At 44.5% G+C, this 20,612-nt stretch overlaps 1 protein-coding gene and 1 long non-coding RNA gene across 3 annotated transcripts; both read left to right on the forward strand.

Moving 5' to 3' along the window:
• Positions 1-1,769: 1,769 nt before the first annotated feature.
• On the forward strand, positions 1,770-10,811 carry CAVIN2 (caveolae associated protein 2). Its single transcript, XM_052675710.1, has 2 exons — positions 1,770-2,174; positions 8,421-10,811. The coding sequence occupies exons 1-2, from the start codon at positions 1,785-1,787 to the stop codon at positions 9,207-9,209; spliced, it is 1,179 nt and encodes a 392-aa protein (XP_052531670.1). The 5' UTR covers positions 1,770-1,784; the 3' UTR covers positions 9,210-10,811.
• A 1,481-nt stretch (positions 10,812-12,292) lies between these two features.
• LOC128077108 (uncharacterized) lies at positions 12,293-20,468 on the forward strand. Of its 2 annotated transcripts, none has more exons than XR_008204827.1 (5): positions 12,293-12,746; positions 14,253-14,333; positions 15,703-15,862; positions 18,196-18,832; positions 20,356-20,468. It is a non-coding gene; the product is annotated as an uncharacterized LOC128077108 (long non-coding RNA). The 2 variants fall into 2 exon arrangements; XR_008204828.1 differs by having other exon boundaries at positions 12,293-12,452.
• The last annotated feature ends 144 nt before the right edge of the window (positions 20,469-20,612 follow it).

The following is a 20,612-nucleotide window of genomic DNA, read 5'->3' on the forward strand; positions in this document are numbered from 1 at the left end:
AAATATGAGGATGATGTCTACAGTCCCTGCAGTCCTTCTCTCCCCTATTATCTCCCCTCTCCTTCCCTCTTGCCATATAGTTTGACATATTATTCCGTGGCTAATAAATTAGTAGTAATGCTCCAGCATAAAACATTTATTATCCTGAGCATCACGTGACTGATGAGTGAGTTAACCTCAAATTTCTGTCTGTACAATTCACATACATTGATTTTACATGAAAATCACTCTTGACTTGCAGGAGATGACCCTGATAAATTTAATCTCTTTAATGCTTCTTCATTCTAAATGTAAAATGTTTTTCTCTCTGAAGTTTCTCACCAGTAAAACCTGCAACACAAGTTGGCAAAAAACTCCTCTGCCATCATTCCAAATTGATCAGTAAAGCTTAAAAAACATAAAATCAGCATCAGTGTACAGGCTGGTGAGCCTCACATCTGTGCCTGGAAGATTACGAATCAGATCTTCCAGGAAGAGATGTTAAGGTACATGTGAGATGAGGAGGTGATCCAAGACAGCCAGCACAGCTTCACCAAAGGCAGATCATGCCTAACTAAACTGTATCCTGGGCTCCATCACAAGAGGGGTGGCCAGCAGGGCAAGGGCAGGGCAAGGTGATTGTCCTATTGTTCTCCTGTTCTGTGCCCTCGTGAGGCCCCATCTGAGTACTGCGTCCTAACCTGTGGCCCCCAGTGCAGCAAGGATGTGAAGCTGTTGGAGTGGGTCCAGAGCAGGCCCATGAAGATGATCAGAGGTCTGGAGCACCTCACCTATGAAAAAAGGTTGAGGGAGCTGGGTTTGTTTAGCTTGGAGAAGAGAAGGATCTGGGGAGACTTTCTAGTACTTGAAAGGGGCTCACAAGCAGGAAGTAGACCATCTTTTTGCACTGTTTGTTAGTGATAGGACAAGGGGCAGTGGTCTGAAAGAAAGTAGATTGAAGTTAAATGTTAGAAAGAAATTTTTTACTCGAGGGATAGTGAGGCGCTGGCACAGGCCGCCCAGAGAAGCTGTGGATGCCCCTTCCCTGTAGGTGTTCAGTGTCAGGTTGGATGGGGTGCTGGGCAGCCTGAGCTGGTGAGTGCAACATATCAACCCAAGCCACTCTGTGATTCTACAGTTTCGTGCTCAAAATGCTGATTCCTCAAAGACCAAACGGTTCAACCGACTTGACAGCTCTGTTAAAAAATGCGCCATGTAATCAGATCTGACAGCTGCTGTCAAAGCCACCAGCTGGAATGCCGTGGCTGGCTGGAAGAGGCACCATTTTGGGGCCATGTCATCGCTTCTGACACAGCACCACATCTCTCACGATGCATCCCCAGGGTGGGTGGCACCAAGCAGAACTTCTTGAGCAGTGAGTCCCCCGAAGAATAGTCTACGGTGCGGGCCGAGGGGCCTTGCAACTAAGACAGAAATGTTACTCATGAATTTGCTTTGCTAGGGCACGGGACAAGTTTCGTATTTTTTTTATTCGCATTTCGTGCTGGCTACGTTGCTGCAGTTTCTCCCGATGATGCACAGAGTACGGGTGCAGGACGAACCTCGAGCACTTTCAGAATCTTTAGAGAAGGCTCGGAAGAGCCGCGGGAGTAAGGAAAGCGGTACGCATTCCGCGGTGTCTCTCGCCACCTACCGACGACGAGCGATGGGCTTCGAGCCTGGAGCCGGGACCGGCCCGCCCCGGGAAGCCCTCCACCGCCCAGGGCGGGCCGACACCGGGGCCGGGCTCCTCCCGCAGCCCTTAAGAGCGGCGGCCGCGGGCGGCGGCTCGTGCCGGGGCAGCCATGGGGGAGGCGGCGGGGGGCAACGCGGTGCCGCCGCCGGCGGAGGCTGCGGGCGGAGGGCAAGTGAACGCCCTGACCGTGCTGGCCCTGCTGGAAAAGCTGGTGTCCATGCTGGAGTCGGTGGAAGGGCAGCAGCGGCAGATGGAGCAGAGGCAGCGGGGGCTGGAAGGGGCGGTGAAGGGCATCCAAGGGGATCTGGGCAAGCTGTGCCGCAGCCACGGGGCTACGGGCGCGGCGGTGGAGAAGCTGCTGGAGAAGTCGCAGAAGGTGTGCGCGCACACCCGCGCCGTACGCGAGCGGCTCGAGCGGCAGTGCGCGCAGGTGCGGCGCTTGGAACAGCACCACGCGCAGTTGCTGCGCAGGGACCGCTTCAAAGTGCTCATCTTCCAGGTGAGGAGCGGGGAGGGATGGGGTCCGTTTTGCTGCCGCTGGCGGACGTGAGGAGGGAGGGAGCCTTGCTGCTACTGCTGCTGGCGCCTCGTCAGCCTGCAGGAAGGGCCCGTTGAACTCCTGGCAAGCTCGGGGAAAGATCCCGGTTTTTTTTTTGTTTTTTGTTTTGTTTTTTTTTTTTTTGCTCTTTGCAAACTTGGGGAAAGAGCCCCACCCTGTTAACTGTTAGCAAAAATCCTCTTTTGCAGACTCTTAGCAAACCTAAGGGGTGGGAGTGGTTTCCCCGGCTCTTAGTGAAGTTTGAGAAAGGCCCCATGACCCCTCTTACCAAACCTTCAGAAAGAGCCTTCTCTGAGTTTTGCTAATAGCTGTTAGCAAACTCAGAGAAAGAGCCCGTTTTGCATACTTGGAGCACGATCCCGTATTGCTAACTCACAGCTAAGTTGGCGCAGAGATCCCTTGTTTTCCTAACTTTTAGCAAACTTGGGCACAGAGCCGCTTTGGTTAACTCTTAGCAAACTTTGGGAAAGTTCCCAATTTGCTAATGTTTGGCCAGTTTGGGGAAACAGCCCCTGAACACCACCCTTCATCTGTCTGCCCACAAGAGCAGGGCAGAAGTGCAGCCCCTGCCCCACTTCCACCCCATCAGAGAGGAGCTAAAAATGCAGCGAAACCTCCCGGGAGCCTGTCCAGTGATAGCAGCAGTTTGCATATTTTCCCCTTTTTAAGCAATGGGCTGGACAGAACGCGGCATGAACTTTAACTAAACACAGGACGTGAGTTTCACATCTGGAAAAAAAAAAAAAAAAAAAAAAAAAAAAAAAAAAAAAAGAAAAAGGAAAGGAGAAGGGTAAAAAAAAAAGAGAGAGAGACCTACAGAGCATACAGCTGGGGTGTGTCACAGTACACTGAGTTTGTCGGCTGCGTATTATGGCGTCAGTTGCTCGCTCTGCTTCTTGGACAGTTGATTCCTGTTTTGAAAGAAAAACAAAACAACCAAACCCTTAATTTTGACAAAGTTGGCAGATCTGGCCAGCGCCCAGCCACGTCCTCACGGAGAGGAAGCCCCCTCCGCTCTGCTTATTGTTCTCCCAAATGACAGTGTGTGTGGCGTGGCCCGGAGAGGAGGGGCCACTGTAGTTTCCACCCCAGAAGGAATGTGGAAATTATTCCTGGAAGAGCTAAATGGAAAGATGCACGTTGCTGGTCTCTGAGGGCTTTGGAAGCTGCTTCTGTGAGTCAGAGCGTGGCCACCTCCTGTTAGTTGAGAATGGGCACCTCCAGGCCCACATCTTGACTGCACTCCACAGGGAGGGTGAGCTTAACTTGAGCAGGGGGAAGGAAGTTTCATGACACATATTAGGAGGTATACAGTGTTTTCCTTCAGGAAACCCAACTTTTAGCATTTTTCGAAGGCATGGCACGTAGAGTGAAGACAGCTGTATGTGTGCTGTGCAGTTGGGGCCCCGCTGCTACCACAACTGCAGGCTGTGAGTGAAAGAAACCATACCAGATGTTTGGAGGACGAAGCAGCATCCTGATAGCTTGCTTCCTGCCACTAACCAGCCCTGCAAAGTTAGGAACTGCTTACATCCGTTAAAGTCAGAGTCCTTCCTTTATGCTGGGTCCTAAAACACAGCCTCTGTCACAAGGATGTCACTGACCACCTTCCGGTGGGGAGGGAACATCGCTGACCTACAGTGGGAGCAGAACATGAGGTTTTAGAAAGGCAGGCTGCCATTCAGCTGATGAAGGCAACGACTGGGGTGCTCCGGGGCACGCCCAGGGCTCGCTCCATGCAGGAAGTGGGATTTTCCACTGGGAGGATGCAGCCAGCAGTGAAGTGAAAACTTGCCAGGAGCACAAGCAGCCTCCCCACAGGAGGGGCTGGGGCTAGAGGAGTGCTAGTCAACGTGGGGTAATTGGAGGGAGGGAAAAGAGAGCAGAAGGCTGGCTGGGGTTTCTGCTTTTCCAGAGAAAAACAATACCAGGAAGGAGAAGTCAGCGAGGCCATATTGATGCCAGATTTCTTTAAAAACAAAGGTGAAACTGCTGTCATGCGACTTCTCTTTGGCCTGGGGAGACTTCTTTTCAACTCAAAATGGAAATAGACTTCACACAGCACCTTTCTTATTAGGACCCACTTTTCCAGCTCAGGGAGGAGCTCAGAGTGAAAATCGAAACAGAAATTTTCTCTCCCTAGACTGTCTGCATTGCTCCTAGTTTGAGTATATCTGCAGTAATTGGTGGCATATTTTAATGGCACTGTATCCAAGTGTTTGGGGATGCTGAAATTATTACAAATGACACAGCAACTTAGCAAAACACTGAAATGTCTGTTTCAAAAATCCTTGTTAAGCTTTGGCATTGTTATTTTGTGCTTGCCACATGACTGGGTTTTTGGTGGTGGTTTGGTGGGCTGTTTTACTTTTAGCTGCAGAAGCAGAATTCAAGAGGAGAAAGGCCTGTGTTTAACTTTTCAGTAAAATGTCGTGTTAGCTAGTGAAACTAGGCCATATACAGTATGACAAAGTTATAGCCTGGAGTTGAGCACCCTGACACTCAAACCCACGTCAGATGCTGCTCTTGGTGAATGCTTCATCCCCAGACGAGTGCTCTTATTTGGGAGGTTCAAGCTGGATATTAGGGAAAGCTTCTCCTCTGAAAGAGTTGTCAGGCACTGGAACAGGCCGCCCAGGAATGTGGTGGAGTCACTGTCCCCAGGGATCTTCAAGAAATGTGTAGGTATGGTACCAAGGGACATGATTTAATGGACAATATTGGTGGTAGTTGGACGGCTGGACTAGATGATCTTGGAGGTCTTTTCTAACCGTAATGATTCTCTGATTCCATACTGGTTACTCTTAAATAGATTAAAGATAGAAACATCTCGCATGGCCCCTGGGACGTGATCCACCTAGGGCAACAGGATGGGATGGCCAAGCCACAGACACCGCAGCCTGTACAGGACATGCAGATGGGCAGCCAGACACATCCTCCTCCTGCAGCTCCAGCTCCACTGGGACATGCTGATCTGAAGAACACGGGTGGGAAGGAGGTGAAGGTGGAGCTCCGGCTGCTTTTAGGAGCATTAGTCATGCTCTGACAGAAATACCTATTTGCAGGCAAAACAAGCTTGAGGCCAGTAATCATTTAGGCACTGTAATAGCATCTAGCAGCACAGAGTGCTGTAGGCACAGGAAAAATGCCGCCTCCCCTTCTGGAGGGCCTCTTTCTACATGCAATATGGCAAATCCAACAAAAATCCAAACCAAAGCACCTCCCTGCTGCAGCATCAGGCACACATCCACCTGCTCTCCCTCAGACTTCAGAGTCGCGTGCTACTCACCGTGGCTGCCATGCTCCTTCTCAGCATATGCTGTGGATGGGATGATGACCTATGGGAGGTTCTCAGGAAGAGCTGATCACAGCCACAGGAAGGCACTGCTTTTGACTTTGCTGATACTCCTGGCATTAGCAACAGCTCGCATGCAGAGATATTGCACCCTTCTTTTCAGCTCTACAAGGAAAAATAGAATTCAGGCTCACAAGCTGCATACAAACTGACATCAGAAAATGCAAGTGTCATTTTTGAACACAAATGTAGATAATGAAATGAGGTATTGCTCCTTTCCTAGGTTTTTAGATTAGATCAAGAGGAAGAAGTAAAAAGTTCCTCCTCTTTTATTTTTTTCCTCTCCTCTCATGGAAAATAGCTATGCAGTTTGTAACCATCAGCATTTTTAACTGTATTGTTCTCATCTTTCTAAATGAAATACCAGACAGCTCAGATGTTTATCAGAAGAGAATGCAGATGTCATGTGGACATGTCAGGGCTAAAAGTTAACAGCAGCTCTCTTACAGTGCCATACCGGTAACTAAAATGGGAAAGGCTGTTGCAGCACAGGGCGCTCCTACTGCACTGCCTCTGCGTTTCCAAAGCCTTCTAAATCATTTATTTTTATTTGCATTTTAATGGTTCCCATAATCCTAAGGTCTTGTACACTTGTGAGACAGGGAAGCATGCTACTCCCATTTTTCAAGCAGATCAAGAGGCGCCTAGAGGCTGATGTTTGCGAGGCCATACGGGAAGCTTAGACACACATGATTTCTCAACTGCAGTATAATCTGATTGTCAAAGACCCCCTGTTATCAGTTTTTGATAGAATCACTGGCTTGTTAGCACACAACGGGTGGTTTGGTTGGTTTTTATTAATTTTTTTTTTAAAAAAACAAGGATAATTTGACTGTTTCCCTTCTATTGAATTGCAAATTTGACAGAAGGTGAAATAAAATCCACACTTGTCTTTTCAGCAATCCTTCAGCCTGACGTGGCCATAGTCTGTCTCTGAAGAGAGCCGTGCTGGTCACCTCTGGGTCTAAGAGCTCAGCCTATGTGACGCCCCTCTACTAGAGTCACAAGTCAAAAGCATACCCATACTTATTGAAATCAGTTTTCTGAGCCATTCGGAGCTCGCAGCTGAATGCTGAGTTGTTTAAAACCATAAGCAATTACCTAGGTTTGCAAAGAATACACAAGATGAGTGAATTATGTTTTCTACTGAGTTCTCATGCTCTAGGGAGTAATTTAAAACTGCACCCACTCACATAATCCACATTTCATTATCTGCAGCAGGAAGAACACACAAATATTTGTTCTGCAGTAAGAGTTATGCTCACTTACAGCTGGCACAGGTGCTTTCTGTAGTCGTGGTCACTGCGAGGAGAACTGCAGCAGCAGATGGAGAAGGGTGCTTGCTTTGTTGGGGCTCCCACCACAGAGAAAGCGCCGTCTGTGCAACCGCATCCAAACCATGGGAGCATCCAGTCCGTATCCAGCCATCTCTCTGGTGACGCTTTTCTTTATCCTGCAGCACAACTCATCAGCACGCCCAAGTCCCACTTGTGTGCAGTTATTCACCAGCGTATGGCTGAGCTGCAGAAGTGGCTCACACAATAGCCTTTACTATTTTATTTTTAAAGAAAGAAACAGAACTGCACAAAGAAGCATGGCATCTTCTGCCATCCTTATACACCCTTGCCAGCAAATCTAACTCAGAACACTGCTCTCAGCACTCACAATTGTATGGTCAGCCCTGAAGTAATGAGCATGAACTTGGCAACGTATGTGGCCTTTTTTCCCCTTTTAACTGTAAGCTCAAGCCCACTGGGGAGAGAGCTGAGGCTATTACAACCATTTCACTCAGCACTTGCTGCTGTCATATCTAATGATAATTTTTTGGTTAAAAAAGAAACAACAAACAAAGAAAAGACCGAATAATTTCCTTCCAAATCACAACGCTTTTTTTTTTTTGTTTCTCAGTTACCAATTTCTAGTAATTCCCAGTACACTAAGAAAATTTCCCTTTATTTTTTTTTTTTTCTGTGCTCTAAATAGTTGTAGAACAGCATGCATTCTAAATATCCTGGGCCACATGGCTTACTCTACAAAAACACGGTTGGGAGAGGAAAGGTCTACAGATTTTCCCCAGACTCCCTGGTTCTCTCTCCTTGAAGACAAAGAAGCATTCTCAGTGCCTGAGCAGTCATCTGTGTAGCACAGAGGCCTTTAAGGCGTGTTTAAGGCATATCAACACTAGCATCAGTGTTTTTGGCCAACCCCACAGGTTGGCCATCCAAAGGAAGTAGGTTTAGGCAGGGAGTAATAAATCTTATTATGCATCCAGTGGGCAAAACTTCACTCCCTTAACTCCCAAAAAGTAATATTCAGATCACTGTGATCGTAGAAAGGAGAAGAATAAATGGCAGGTTGTGCTTTACTCACCATACTAAGTCCAGTGTTATCCAAGAAGCTTCACTGTCTTTGCTTCTAGTTGGGAACGAGGCCAACACAAGTGATCTGTCTGCACCAAGGCATCCATAGCCATGATATCACCCCTTCTTCTCAGGGATCGGTGTACAACCTCTGAAGTGTTTAAAAGAGAAGCTAATTTAAATGACAAATAATGGAATTTCCATTCTGTATAGATTCCAAGTCCCTCTGAAAGAGAAATCTTACAGTTGACAGCTCATTAGTCTTAAACTGTTACCAGATAATGGTTCAGTGGGCTTTGAGTGGCTTGTTACTGGTTAAATATGCTGAAACAACAAGAGATGTTCAGCATCCTTCCTCTCGCTGTTGGAATTTATATATATAAAAAAAAAAAAAAGTAGTTGTTGTTCAGGGTTGTGGTTTATTTATTAAATCTGTGAACTATGAAACTCAAATATTGTCATTTCTTTCAGGAGGAAAATGAGATCCCTGCCAGTGTTTTTGCAAAGGAGCCTATTCCCAGCATTACAGAAGGAAAAGAAGAGCCTGTGGATGAGAACAAAACGTTGGAAGAAACCTTGCATACAGTGGAATTATCTTCAGAGGATGACATACATCACGAAGATGATGTGGGCGACAGCGCAGATGAGAAAGCAGAAGAGTCAAGAGCTGAGAAAATTAAAAGGACCAGCCTGAAGAAGGTCGACAGCCTCAAGAAAGCGTTCTCCCGACAAAACATCGAGAAGAAGATGAACAAGATCAGCACAAAGATCGTCTCACCTGAAAGGAGAGAGAAGATTAAGAAATCCCTTACAGTGCACCATCAGAAATCCTCCTCTTCCAAGAGTTCACCTTTCAAAGTTCCGCTCGCGTTCCATGTGAAGAAATCCCATGAAGGAGAAAGTCCCGCTGAAGCCGAAGACAGACCGGCAGATACGGCAAGCACCGACCAGGCCGAGAACGAGGAGGAGATGTCCTTCGCAGACATGCACTCAGATATGACCCCCACCACGTCTCTGGCTGAGGAGAGCAAAGCCGTCATTGATTCTTTGGAGAAAGAAGCCAGGATGGAAAGCAGCGCCGTGACAAACAACAACATTGAGCTGTCCATTGTTGAGGATGATGAAGAGTACGGGATGCCTCTCGAAGACCCCAGCCAGAAACTGTATGATGAAAGGAGCAAACCAGTCAGCGGAGAAATGGAAGAATCCGATGAAGAAACAACCCAAGCAGCTGTTCTGCAGATAGACCAAACAGCCTAAGACGTCAGAGCCGTCCTTCAGCTTCCAGATGCCCACGGTTTTGCCTAAGTGAATGACTGGTTTCTGTTACACGTGTGGTAGCGGTGTTTGGGTTTCTTCCAGCCTTCTCTCTGCAATGATAATTTACTGCATCATATCGGAATGCCCAAATACTTCCGTTTTCCTCTCTCAGAGTATTTAGTATTTTGTATGTGAGGGTAGAAATACCAGTGAGAACACTTGAGCATGGTTTCTTTGCTATGCTCTGTGAACGCTGACAGCCTCTGTAGCTGCAAACCTGCGCTGCTGGTGTGGAGCTTTGCTCCCTGATGTTGCAAGGCCAAAAGAGCAGAGCACATAGCAAAACTGAAACATTGGCTCCATCGGTCTCCGCGGGCACAGGATTTTTGCCAGTAGTCTCTGGCTTAGAAGAAATGACTGTGTTTATATGGAAATGAAAAGATGTACTTCAAACTGCCGGAGATACAGAAAGACGTTAGCGACAAGCATGAACGTGTAATCAACTGCTGTACCTTTAATGGATTGGAAATAGTTAAAAAAAGAGAGAGAGGAGTTTGGTAGGGTTAGGGTTATTAGAAACACAGAGATAGTCTGAAGGAAGTATGAAACGCTATGAAATGTTAAGGAAAAAGGGGGATGGGAGCAAAAATAAAAGCCCACTATATTAAATCTATACTTCCAGCTTAAAGAACATATACTCAGATAACACTAATTAATTAATTCTTAATCCTTGTAACAAAACGCTATCAAACTTTGCACCTGCACAACTTTCTATGTAAGAGTATTTTGGAAACAGTATAACTTATCTTTTTAAAGATTATTTCATATATAGAGTTATATCTACACAAAAGAGTTAGATAACAACAAGGATGTAAGGGCAGTACTTTAAAAAGGTGAGAATGCTTTTTTAGGCATGCCTGAAGGGCAAACTGCATTAGGGACTGAATATGATGACAGGCATGAGTTTACATAGGAACGAGTCTGCAAAGGCATGAGATTTGATTCTCTGTCGATAACTTCGCTTGGGATCACCTCCAAAAATCAGACGCCTAATTTTCCAAAATTTGTGCAAAATGAGAGGTTCCAGAGGAGCCCATTCGCTATGAATGTTCATTCCTGTCACTTCACAAAGGCGAAGAAAGGGAAGCACAGCACCTGCAATGGTCACCTTACATCCTTGTTTGTTTATGCATTGGGTTATTTTTTTAGATACATACAAATATAATTCTACCGATGCTTAACACTGCACTAAAAGGTTTCTTCCTTCAACTTGTATTTAGCATCACCAGTTACAGGGGAAATAAAAACTACAGCATAACACGCCATCGTGACATGTTTAGCAGATACTGCTCCACGAGGGTGATATCTGTGACCAGCAAGCAAATCACGCTGGAAATTAGTTGCTAAGAGCTTACTATAGGCAAGTACTGTTAGAAGTTAAGCTCTGATGTATACAGCGTCATCTAGGAGATACTGTTTGCAAGGAAAAAGTAAGGCATAACTCATGTGGCTTTATTTCTATTTTGTATTAACTACAGTGGATTTCCAATGTTTTTACTTGTAACTAACGACAAATATGACAAATAAATGCATAACGTGAAACACAGGTCTTTCAGTCTTTGGGAGAAGCAGTGCGAGAAGCCTGCAGATTAAATTTAAAGGTCAGCCATTTCTGAGTGCATAGACGTCCCCTGCTTTCCTTCCTCAGTGTCTGCTGCCATTTGGCGATGCAAACACCAAAGATGCTCCGGCTGTGCTTCCAGATAGCATCAGACCTCAAACACAGCCGAGCACACCTACACAGTTCCCCAAACCTGCCAGCTCCACGTGCACTCTTTATCAGACCACTTTAAATAGCCCTGAAAGCATATCTGCATTGAACTGCGTGAGCTGCTTCCAGATATGCCTGGCCTGTCTGAGCTGTCAAGCTGTGCTCAGCCACGACCTGAAGCAGTGATTGAGCACCTGGTGGGGCCAATGCAGGGGAGCTCATGTGTAAGCAATGTATCTGAGTGAAAGGAGGGGCTGGAGCCAGGATACACCCCTTCCCAGACCTCTTTTAAGTTCTCTCAGTAGAGGTAAAGGCACTTCACTGCAGTTTTTTGCCTAGCTGCAGGCTTTAGAAGGTAAGGAGATTTTCTTCTTTTCTTTCTGTATCTGCTGTTGCTACATTTGGGCTTGTTCTAGCTTGCTGCAATCTAGGATTGTGCTACACTGAGGTTATTGCTGTTCTTTCTATCACATTGTAGCATTATAGCACTATGTTTGGTGAGCCAGTCAGGTACTTAAAAAGGATTTCCTTAACAAACAAAAAAACCAGTGGATGGTTACTGGGATGCCAAATACACTGATGGAGTATCTCCAAGGGAAAACCCCAGGGTTCTTGGGTCCTTCATTGTTAGATTTGGTACCAGTTATTGAAGAACAGGGACCTATAAGGTACAATGGTCCTATTATTAAATCCCTTTCAGAAATAGCTGACTTGAAAAATAAAATAGCTCAAAATTTTTTAGTGAGCAAGGGAAGAGTAGCAGCAGCATTTGCTGTAGTATGGCTGCTGCTACTCAGTCTTTAGAAATGTCATTCCTGTGAGGAATAGTTAAATGATAAAAATGAGCTTTCAAAACCTCAGGTTTGGCAACTGGGAAATAAAATTTCATCTTTTTTCATCTATGGTGAACTGCTACACTTTCAAATGGAACTTATTTGAAATTCTGACCATGTTGTTAGAAGGGGGAAAGGATAACTTAAGATCCAGGGCTCCTACTGATCTAATTGAGTCTATGAAGTAAAAGAAGGGCAAGCAAACTGAAATCCACATAGAGGACCTGGGAATCTCAGCTGTTACACATGGTGCGGTGTGGGCAGGGGGGTCACTTTTCATGTGACAGCCCTTCTTGATTCTCTAGATTCCCAGATGCTCTTGAAACAGGACAGGTACAAACTCAAAAGACAAGGAAAAACCCAGGATAGACCAGCAGGGTTGCCACATAAAGAGTGACACCACCAACCCCCCCCCCGACCAAGCACTACGTGTAACAGCGTGCCCATATGCAGCCACTAAACTAATGGATTTGCTACCACAGTTTGCTACAACGCAATGAAGACCATAAAAGAAGATACCAGCCTGGCTTTTGAGATGATGGGATGAGGGGGCTGAAAGAGTGGTAATTAATGGACTCAAGATTTCCCAACTTGCATCTGTTACCACGCATCTGGCCCTCAGACAGACTATATGTGATGGTAATATGGAGTGACAAAAAACATTCTTTAATTTGGTAAACTATGGCAACGTGTAGAATCGCATGGCCTAACAGGAGTTATGTGCCAATACCGGTTTGTGGACCTCAATGGAAGTATGCCAAAATAGTATCAGAGAGATAGGCGTGAAGGAGGCCACTTATGGGGCCACTTTGAAGATTCCAGATCTGCTTAAGTTTTTGGTGGGAGTTAGGGACTTCATGCTACAATAAGCCCCTTGCTACCAGTGACATAATAGAAAAAAAAGTAAGGAATTCAAGGTCCCCGACATGCCAAGTAAGTAGCAAGAATTTGGGTGTATTATATTGGGTTACTGGCATTCCTTTATAATGCACCTAGCACAGCTGTTGAAGCCTTTGTATTGACTCACAAAGAAAGGCCAAAAATGGGACTGGGGGAGAAGGAACAAGAGGTGTTTCAGCAAGGAGAGCTGGTTGTTAAAAAGACCAAGGCCAGCCTGATATCATCCTGGGATGCTGAGACCGTGGTGCTCGTCTCCAAGAAGAAGGCAAGAATATTGCCTGAAGGAGCACCCCAACGGACGAAGAAATCCTCTCCAGCGATGGCAGATTGATTACACTGGGCCTTCACTCAGTCTGAGGGGGTGAGATGAGACCTGACCTGAGTTGACACAGCAAGTGGACTAAAGCAGGCCTATCCAGCGCTAAGAGTAAACCAGGAATATAACATCAAGGTGCTCCCCAGGTTGATGGCTGGCTACAAGCAGGACACCTCACGTCATCGAGAGCGACCTGGAGACTTGTTTTACTGGTGTAATGGTACAATGCTGGGCAGAAGAAAAGAACACTGAGTGTCAAATACTTTTGTCATGTAATCGTACAGGGGCAAGCCTTATTGAATGCTGTAACAGCATTCTTAAGGCTGCCCTGAAGACACATGAGAGGTAGATTGTGTTATTGCAGTGGAGGTTTCCAGTATTTCTGTATGTAGCATAAGTTAAGTTGCCTTTCACATAGAAAGCTCCCAAACAGAATCAGGTGAAGACTGGGGCATTCGGACTTAAGTATAATTGGCATAGGCATTAATCAATGTAATTATGTAGGGTAGGGGAGAGTCTGGAACAGGGCAGAACAAGTGTGCTAATTTTTGAGAATATTGGCCTCCCGTTGCCATAAAGAGTACAGAACAAACCTAAAAACAGTGCATTGGAAACAGATACTGTATGGAAGCATAAGGTAGCAACGGCAAGGAAAGTTGGTGAGCCTGAGACACTCAGGCAATGAGTTCCAGGAAAGGCTTTACCTGCTTTGGACCCAGGGTATGTAACAGCATGGATTTCACTGACTAGTTGTGCAATTTCTCCCTTGTCGTAATTGCTTGCACCCACAATTGCAATAATGAATAAACTGCTCTTCTCAGAAATTTTTGCTTTATTAGAAATTACTATCTTGAGTGTGTGTATGGGAATTGCTGAATCATGGCCTGCACCTCTGATTGATCACTTGAAGTGAGCAATGAGTCAGCCAGGGGAGCACAGGTGAAGGCAATTGAACCATGTTGCTGGAAGGGGTGGAGCCTGGCTCTACCTCTCCTAGACCTATTTAAGAGCTGACTGCCAGCAGGGAGGGATCCCTTCCTGAGATCCCCTTCTCTGGAGTTTCATGGCAAGCCCAGGATACACGTAAGTGTTCTATCTGTTCTCTTTTGGTATATATTAACTGCTTAGCCAAACACAGTGGTATATTTCATAATTATAACATCTGTACATTCATTGATGATATAGTAACATTTGTAACTTTTTTTTTTTCTTTTTTCTTTCAGGAGCAGCTTTTAGTGCTGGTCTGACAGGAGGGATTAGTACATCTATAGCAGTATTTGGTCACGAGCTGCCCTATGAATTAGGTAACGAATTTTAAAAAACCAGTACTTGGTACAAACAAGGCTGAGTGAATGTGTGTGTGTAAATTCTGTTGTGACACTCCTCCCAGTAGCTGCTGGATAGGTGCGGTTGCAGCGAGGGTGACCGGACCTTTGCAGAGGGATTGAGCAGTATTGTTTCAGCATACGTAATGAGACTGTTGAGATGTGTTTGGCAGACATAATAGCTATAGCGTTCTGTGAAGTATTTTCAGGATGCTCACAAAGGTATTTGGGAGTACAGAGGGTACATTTCTGGTGTTACACCTCTGCCATTTTGTGCAGAGTCTATTGCGTTGTCTTCAAAAATGTTATATAGCGTATGACATATTACAGAAAATTAAGCGATTAAGTAGAAGCCTTTGTGTAGATGTCCAGATGTACCGCTTATCACCGAGTCCGGTCGATTTGAATGGTTGTTTGGCTAAAGCCTGTAAGCATCGTTGCTGATGCCTTTGACTCTTGTCTATAACTAAAGCATTTTTTCTCGGGTGCTAGTTTATCATGATGCGTCAGCCACAAGGTGCATCACATGAAATATGAGCGCATCCCAAGATTTACAAAAGAGCAGCTCGAGACAGGAGCTCTTGGCTTTTTTTTTTTTTTTTTTTTTTTGTCTGTAGCCTGAACTGGTGCCAGATTAATGTGGTGAATTGTTACCTTTAAATAGTATTTTAAGCAAGGCGTTGCTGCACACAGAGGTGTTACTAGAGTTTTTGTGTCCTGCTGTCCAGTCTTCTTTTGAGCCCCTCTAGCATAGAATCGTAGAGTCATAGAAAGGTCTGGGTTGAAAAGGACCACAATGATCATCTTATTTCGACTCCCCTGCTAGCCCCCTCCCAGCCACCAGACTGGGCTGCCCAGAGCCACATCCAGCCTGGCCTTGAATGCCTCCAGGAATGGGGGGTCCGCAACCTCCTCAGGCATCCTGATGTAGCACTTAACCACCCTCTGCGTGAAAAACATCCTCCTAGTATCTAACCTAAAGCTCCCCTGTCTCAGTTTAAAACCATTCCTCCTTGTCCTATCACTATCCACTCATGTAAACAGTCGTTACTCCTCCTGTTTACTCCCTTCAGGTACTGGAAGGCTGCAACGAGGTCTCCCCGGGGCCTTCTCTTCTCCAAGCTTAAAAACAAGCCCAGTTCCCTCAACCTTTCCTCGTAGGAGAGGAGCTCCAGCACTCTGATCATCTTACTGGTCCTTCCTCCGAACCTGCTCCAAGAGCTCCACGTCCTTCCTGTACCGGGGGCCCCATGCCTGGATGCAGTGCTCCAGATGGGGCCTCACAAGAGCCGAGTAGAGGGGGACGATCACTTCCCTCTCCATGCTGGCCACCCTTTTTTTAATGCAGCCTGGAACACAGTTGGCCTTCTGGACTGCAAGAGCACACCGTGATGGCTTACGTAGGCATGCTGATCGGCACAGCGGTGGGACAGTATGCGATTAACATCACCCTGTGGATCTTCACAGTCACTGCAGACATGTTCCTCTATGTGGCGTTGGTCTAAATGGTAAGACGATTTTGATTTTTCTATTTCCCTCATGCAAACCAAAGCAGCTGACACTCTGAAAACTCCTCTCCCCTGTGGCCAGCAGCTCCAAGTTCCTTGTCAGGTTTCTCTGCCTTGTCGGTATCTTTGAAGCATTAGTGAAGACAGCTGAAAGAAAGGGTTCGGTTTCTACTGAATTTCCTGATATCGGCACGATCTGTCTCACTTAGCAAACTTACATCTGCCATTACTGCCACACTGGGCTCAGGAAACTTAAAGGCTTCTTGCCTTCAAACTTAGCTTTGGTTACGGAGGTCTGCGATAGTCCCACTTCCGTTAGAACCTTTAGGACCAGGACTCGTGAAAGCTGATCATCGCTGTATTTTTTTCTGTCTGTGTTAAGGCAGCAAAAAAGGGGATATCTCTTTCATTATAGAGAACTTTAATTAGTCAGTATGCCCCAGTGTTGAAGTTGCTATTATAAATTAAGTCGGTCAGTCCTTTTCAGGTCTCACTGAGGCGAATGGCTGCATAGCAGAGAATAACTCCTCGTGCAAACATAGATGTTCTGCGATAGCCTATAGTTACTGGATACCAGCTAGTTTTCTGTAAGTTCTGTGCTTGTATTATTTTTGCTTTATGTACTTTGACTGAAGACAGAATGTGCAAAGGAAGGCAATATTTTCATTCTGCAATATTTTTATTCTTGGTCCATTTCCTTAGGCACACAAGCATTCAATATAGTCTGACTGTAAACAAGAGTGGGAGTGCCTCTGTGTGATACACCTGAAAATGCACCGAGTTCGTGTTCTTACAGCTCCTTAATCTGCCTTCCTCTCCAAGTCCCTGTCTTCTGACACCTAATAGGAATGGAGTTTAATTGTTTTGCAGCTCAGCTGAGGCCCGCTAAGGGGCGACTGACCTTCTGGTATTCTCGTGTATGATGGAAGTTCATCTGATGAGATATAATTCTGTACTGCTAAAATTTAGTTTTCTCCTAGTTGAGAGGAGGGAGAACCTGAACTGAACTCAGGAAATCTTAAATCCTTAAGGCTCTCCGTGACCTCCTGCTGTCACTTATGTGGAGATGACTTTTGAATTCTGTTCTTACTGGAAAATTATATCTATTTCATACTTTATATTATGTATTTATGAATTAATTACATATATAATTTATAATATATATTATATAGTTTTATAACATATGTAATTTATTTTAAAAATGTCATATATTTTTCTCACATCTCTGCAAGAAACTATAAATTTTCAACTGCGAGACATGTTTATATTGACAGGACTAGTCTTAGTGCCCAGTCACTGAAATCGGTTATATAGGGAGCCTATAAATTGAGAAGTTCAGTAGTCTATAGCAGGGATGAGCAATTTTCATACCGTTGTGTATATTTTTTACGTTTAAATTTTCGAATTGCTGGTTTATGTATCTTTGTGAAATACGATAAGGCAAGACCAAACAGGCAATGTATTAATCTTCTTAGCTGATCTGGTGGTCTGATTATTTGTTTATGCTTGTTGTACCATACTCAGATATTTGGAATAACCAGAACAGTTATAGCCTATTTTATGGAGAGCTACAATAGAGACTTTTGCTCTCCACTGACTGAGTTTCTGTTTGATCTATAATGTTTTGTTTCATTCTTGAAATGGTCTACGAAAAATGAATTGACAAAAAGGTCAAGAAGGTAAATGAAGGAAATCCTTTCAGTTATTTTTGTCTTGCCTGGGTGGTCCTGTAAGGCACTGTGGAAGATTTATTTTTACATCTTCCACATCTGCATTTATTTAGCACTTCTGTCAGTACTATTTGATGTTTTCTTTGTAGCTGAGGAACAGGCACAGCTTTCAGAACTTTCTATAGTCGTCTGTGAAATTCCTCCTGAATTACCTGTGGCATGCATGATGAGCCTCACTATTCTCAGACGCGTGTGAATATACATAAAGCATATAACAGGACAAAGGGCTGAGTTAATTGACCGAGTCTTTAGAGCCACGTGGCTAGTTTTAATTGAGAAAACAAACTTGAAAGAGCAGACAGAAAGAATTCTAGACTAGCCCTTGATACTGGAATTTGATCTAGATGCGTGATCCAGGAAGAGTGTATAAGCGCCCGGTGGAGAAGAGCGTTCACTTTGTCTACTGAATACATGATGATGTGTTTGAGACAGTTTTTCTAAAATACAGTGGTTGTGTCTAGTTTTAAGTATGTATTGTGGCTTCTTTTTATAACTGAAACCTCGATTGCTTATTCTTCATCGATAAATATCGTCTTGTAACTTTGTCAGTGATTACATAAAACAGAGGTGAAATAACCTTTTTTTCATCGGATTTCTTTTTAGCTTCCGGAGATGCTTCACGGAGACGCAGATAACGAAGAGCACGGTTATTGTCCGGTGGGGCAGTTCATTCTGCAGAATCTAGGCCTGCTTCTTGGATTTGCCATCATGCTGGTGATTGCCCTCTACGAAGATAAAATTGTGCTTAACATCCAGTTTTGACCATATCCCGGGTTTTGCTGTGGATACGATGCTATTACTGTACGGCTTCGAGTCTGCACTGTTTCACTGTATGCACATAGCTTAGAGGAAAAGCAGCGGCTTGCACTACTTACGCAAGTACATCCCATTCATTTCTGTATGTGTTACCTGCTGCATTTTTCCAATTCAAATCAGATGAGATGACCCTAACGCATCTTCTCAACTCCATTAAGTGGCAATTGGGAAATAGTAAATTCCAGAAATAAATGCCAAGTTCAGTGTGCTGCTCGCTTATATTAAAAAAAGACAGCGAAGGATGTACGTGCTTGGGGAAAAAAAGCATTTCTTACATTGTTTACCAGAACCCAGAAAATTTTACAGCTGAAAATTGTACCTATGCAAGGCACCTGAGTACACTTACAGCACTGCACAAGTCTTAAGCAGTAGGCATATATATATGTATATGTATGTATCTTATTCTATCTGTGCGTATGCATGCGTACTCATGCATAGAGCTGGTTCTTCTGCAAAGTGGTGACTTGAACTATTAAATCTTAACAACAATAGATGAGTGGAAACCACTGTGCTGTCTTAAATTTCAGGAAAAAAAGAGGGCCAAAACTGTAAGGCGCACTCCCTCATTTTAACTTCATGTGTAAGAAGGCAGGCCGTTGCAATATACGCCGCAAAGTGCTACGATGTCCTGTCGAGGATCACTTTGACGATGCTTTCCTGTCTAAAATTTGATGTTTGTTCTTAGATATTAGTAGGAAAATGCAAACTGCAGTAGAATTAGCGCTAGCTTGGGGAAATCCCTGACGTTGGGGTTATTGAGCTATTCCTGGTTCTTTTCTACAGATGTTATTAAACATGTGCAGATGCTAAACATGTGCCACTTGCAGCATAAACTACTGAAGAATTGTGGCTGTGAATGTGTGAATCTTAATTTCATGGAGAATCAGTATGGGATTTTTTCTTTAACAGTTATTTTGGAGTATTTTCTCCTAGGTTGAAGTACAACAAACATGCTAGTTACTGAAAGTGGGCACAAAAGTTAAAATATGCAATGTGCATGTAGGGTTACTTATTGTACTCTGTTTCTATAGTGCCTCAATATCAGTCATTGTGGCACCAGCCATTTCTGTGGTTGAGACTAAGAAGATTTCTACTTCCAGCGTGAATTAGTTCGTTTGTATGATTTTTTTTTTAAAGGATTTTGGTATTTATTAAAAAGCGAATGCGATAGATGGGTCGTAGGCTTAATTTGGAAGGATAGACTGAAAGTTTTTGGGCTTGACATGCTGGGAGCACGTCCCGGATCAGATTTTGCTGAGACGGTTATTCTGCCAGACAGGAGCGAGTTCTTCTTGTACTCATTATCTTATTGAGGAAGAACATGCTGAGTTCTTGAGGAGCCAGAGTCGATTCTGTAGTTCCACTCGTAATCAAGGAAGTAGCCTTTTCCAGAACCTCCAGTTTGCCGCCTCCTTTGTGTAGGCCAGGTAAGCCATTGCTGGACTACATGCTGTAAGTTTTGTTTCGGTCTGCTCGCTGCCAGGCTAGTAGCTGAAACAGATGCTAACAGCTAAAAGGAGCACCAGCTGGTATCTGCATTCCATTTCAAGTTTGTGTGTTTCTCGTGGCCTGTTAGTTTCCGAAGCTTCGTCGGTCAGTTCAGTTTTCAGCAGAAGCAGCTTGTGTATTGTCAAGGTGTCGGTTGGTTCTCACCAGTATTTCTTCCTAATGCAGTATCGAGGCACAGTATTAAGGGTCCATTCGGAAGAATAGCGCAGTTTCTTCGGTGAAGAAGCCGAAACACAGAGTTTAGACACACGGCCACGCGATGTTGAGAACTCGTCGGTTCGTTAGTTTTCCTCTTCAAAAACATTTATTGTTGGACCCCGATTAGCAAGTGTAGTGTAATTAGCTTCGGTTTGCTGAAATTGTGCAGTGCAAAGATCCTAGGTGACACTTCCTTTACCCGGTGCTCACCGTACATCCCTGCGTACGGTTTTCAAAGAGACTCGAGTCACGGGATAATTACTGAGGATCTTAGCTTCGATAACTTACGTTGCCTATGTATTGAACTGACCCTTAATTTTAATTTTTTGTTAACTCTGTCGAGTGTGGTCTAACTGAAGTTTTCATCCTTTTTTTTTTTTTTTTAAGTAAGTTTATTTCTTTTCATGCATTTCGAATGAAAAATTGCTTATTTCAGGTAGTGTATTTCCTTTGTATTAGTTAGAGTATGGTTTTAGCTTCATACACTGCCCACATAG

This window comes from Tympanuchus pallidicinctus, unplaced genomic scaffold (assembly GCF_026119805.1).
Source record: "Tympanuchus pallidicinctus isolate F22 unplaced genomic scaffold, pur_lepc_1.0 scaffold15, whole genome shotgun sequence".
NCBI classification, from domain to species: Eukaryota; Metazoa; Chordata; class Aves; order Galliformes; family Phasianidae; genus Tympanuchus; species Tympanuchus pallidicinctus.

What these genes read in the sequence shown, in the direction of transcription:
- CAVIN2 (XM_052675710.1), top strand. Translation starts at nt 1,785, where the DNA reads ATGGGGGAGGCGGCGGGGGGCAACGCGGTGCCGCCGCCGGCGGAGGCT. An exon ending in TCAAAGTGCTCATCTTCCAG is followed by an intron (nt 2,175 to 8,420) that starts GTGAGGAGCGGG and finishes CATTTCTTTCAG; the next exon opens with GAGGAAAATGAGATCCCTGC.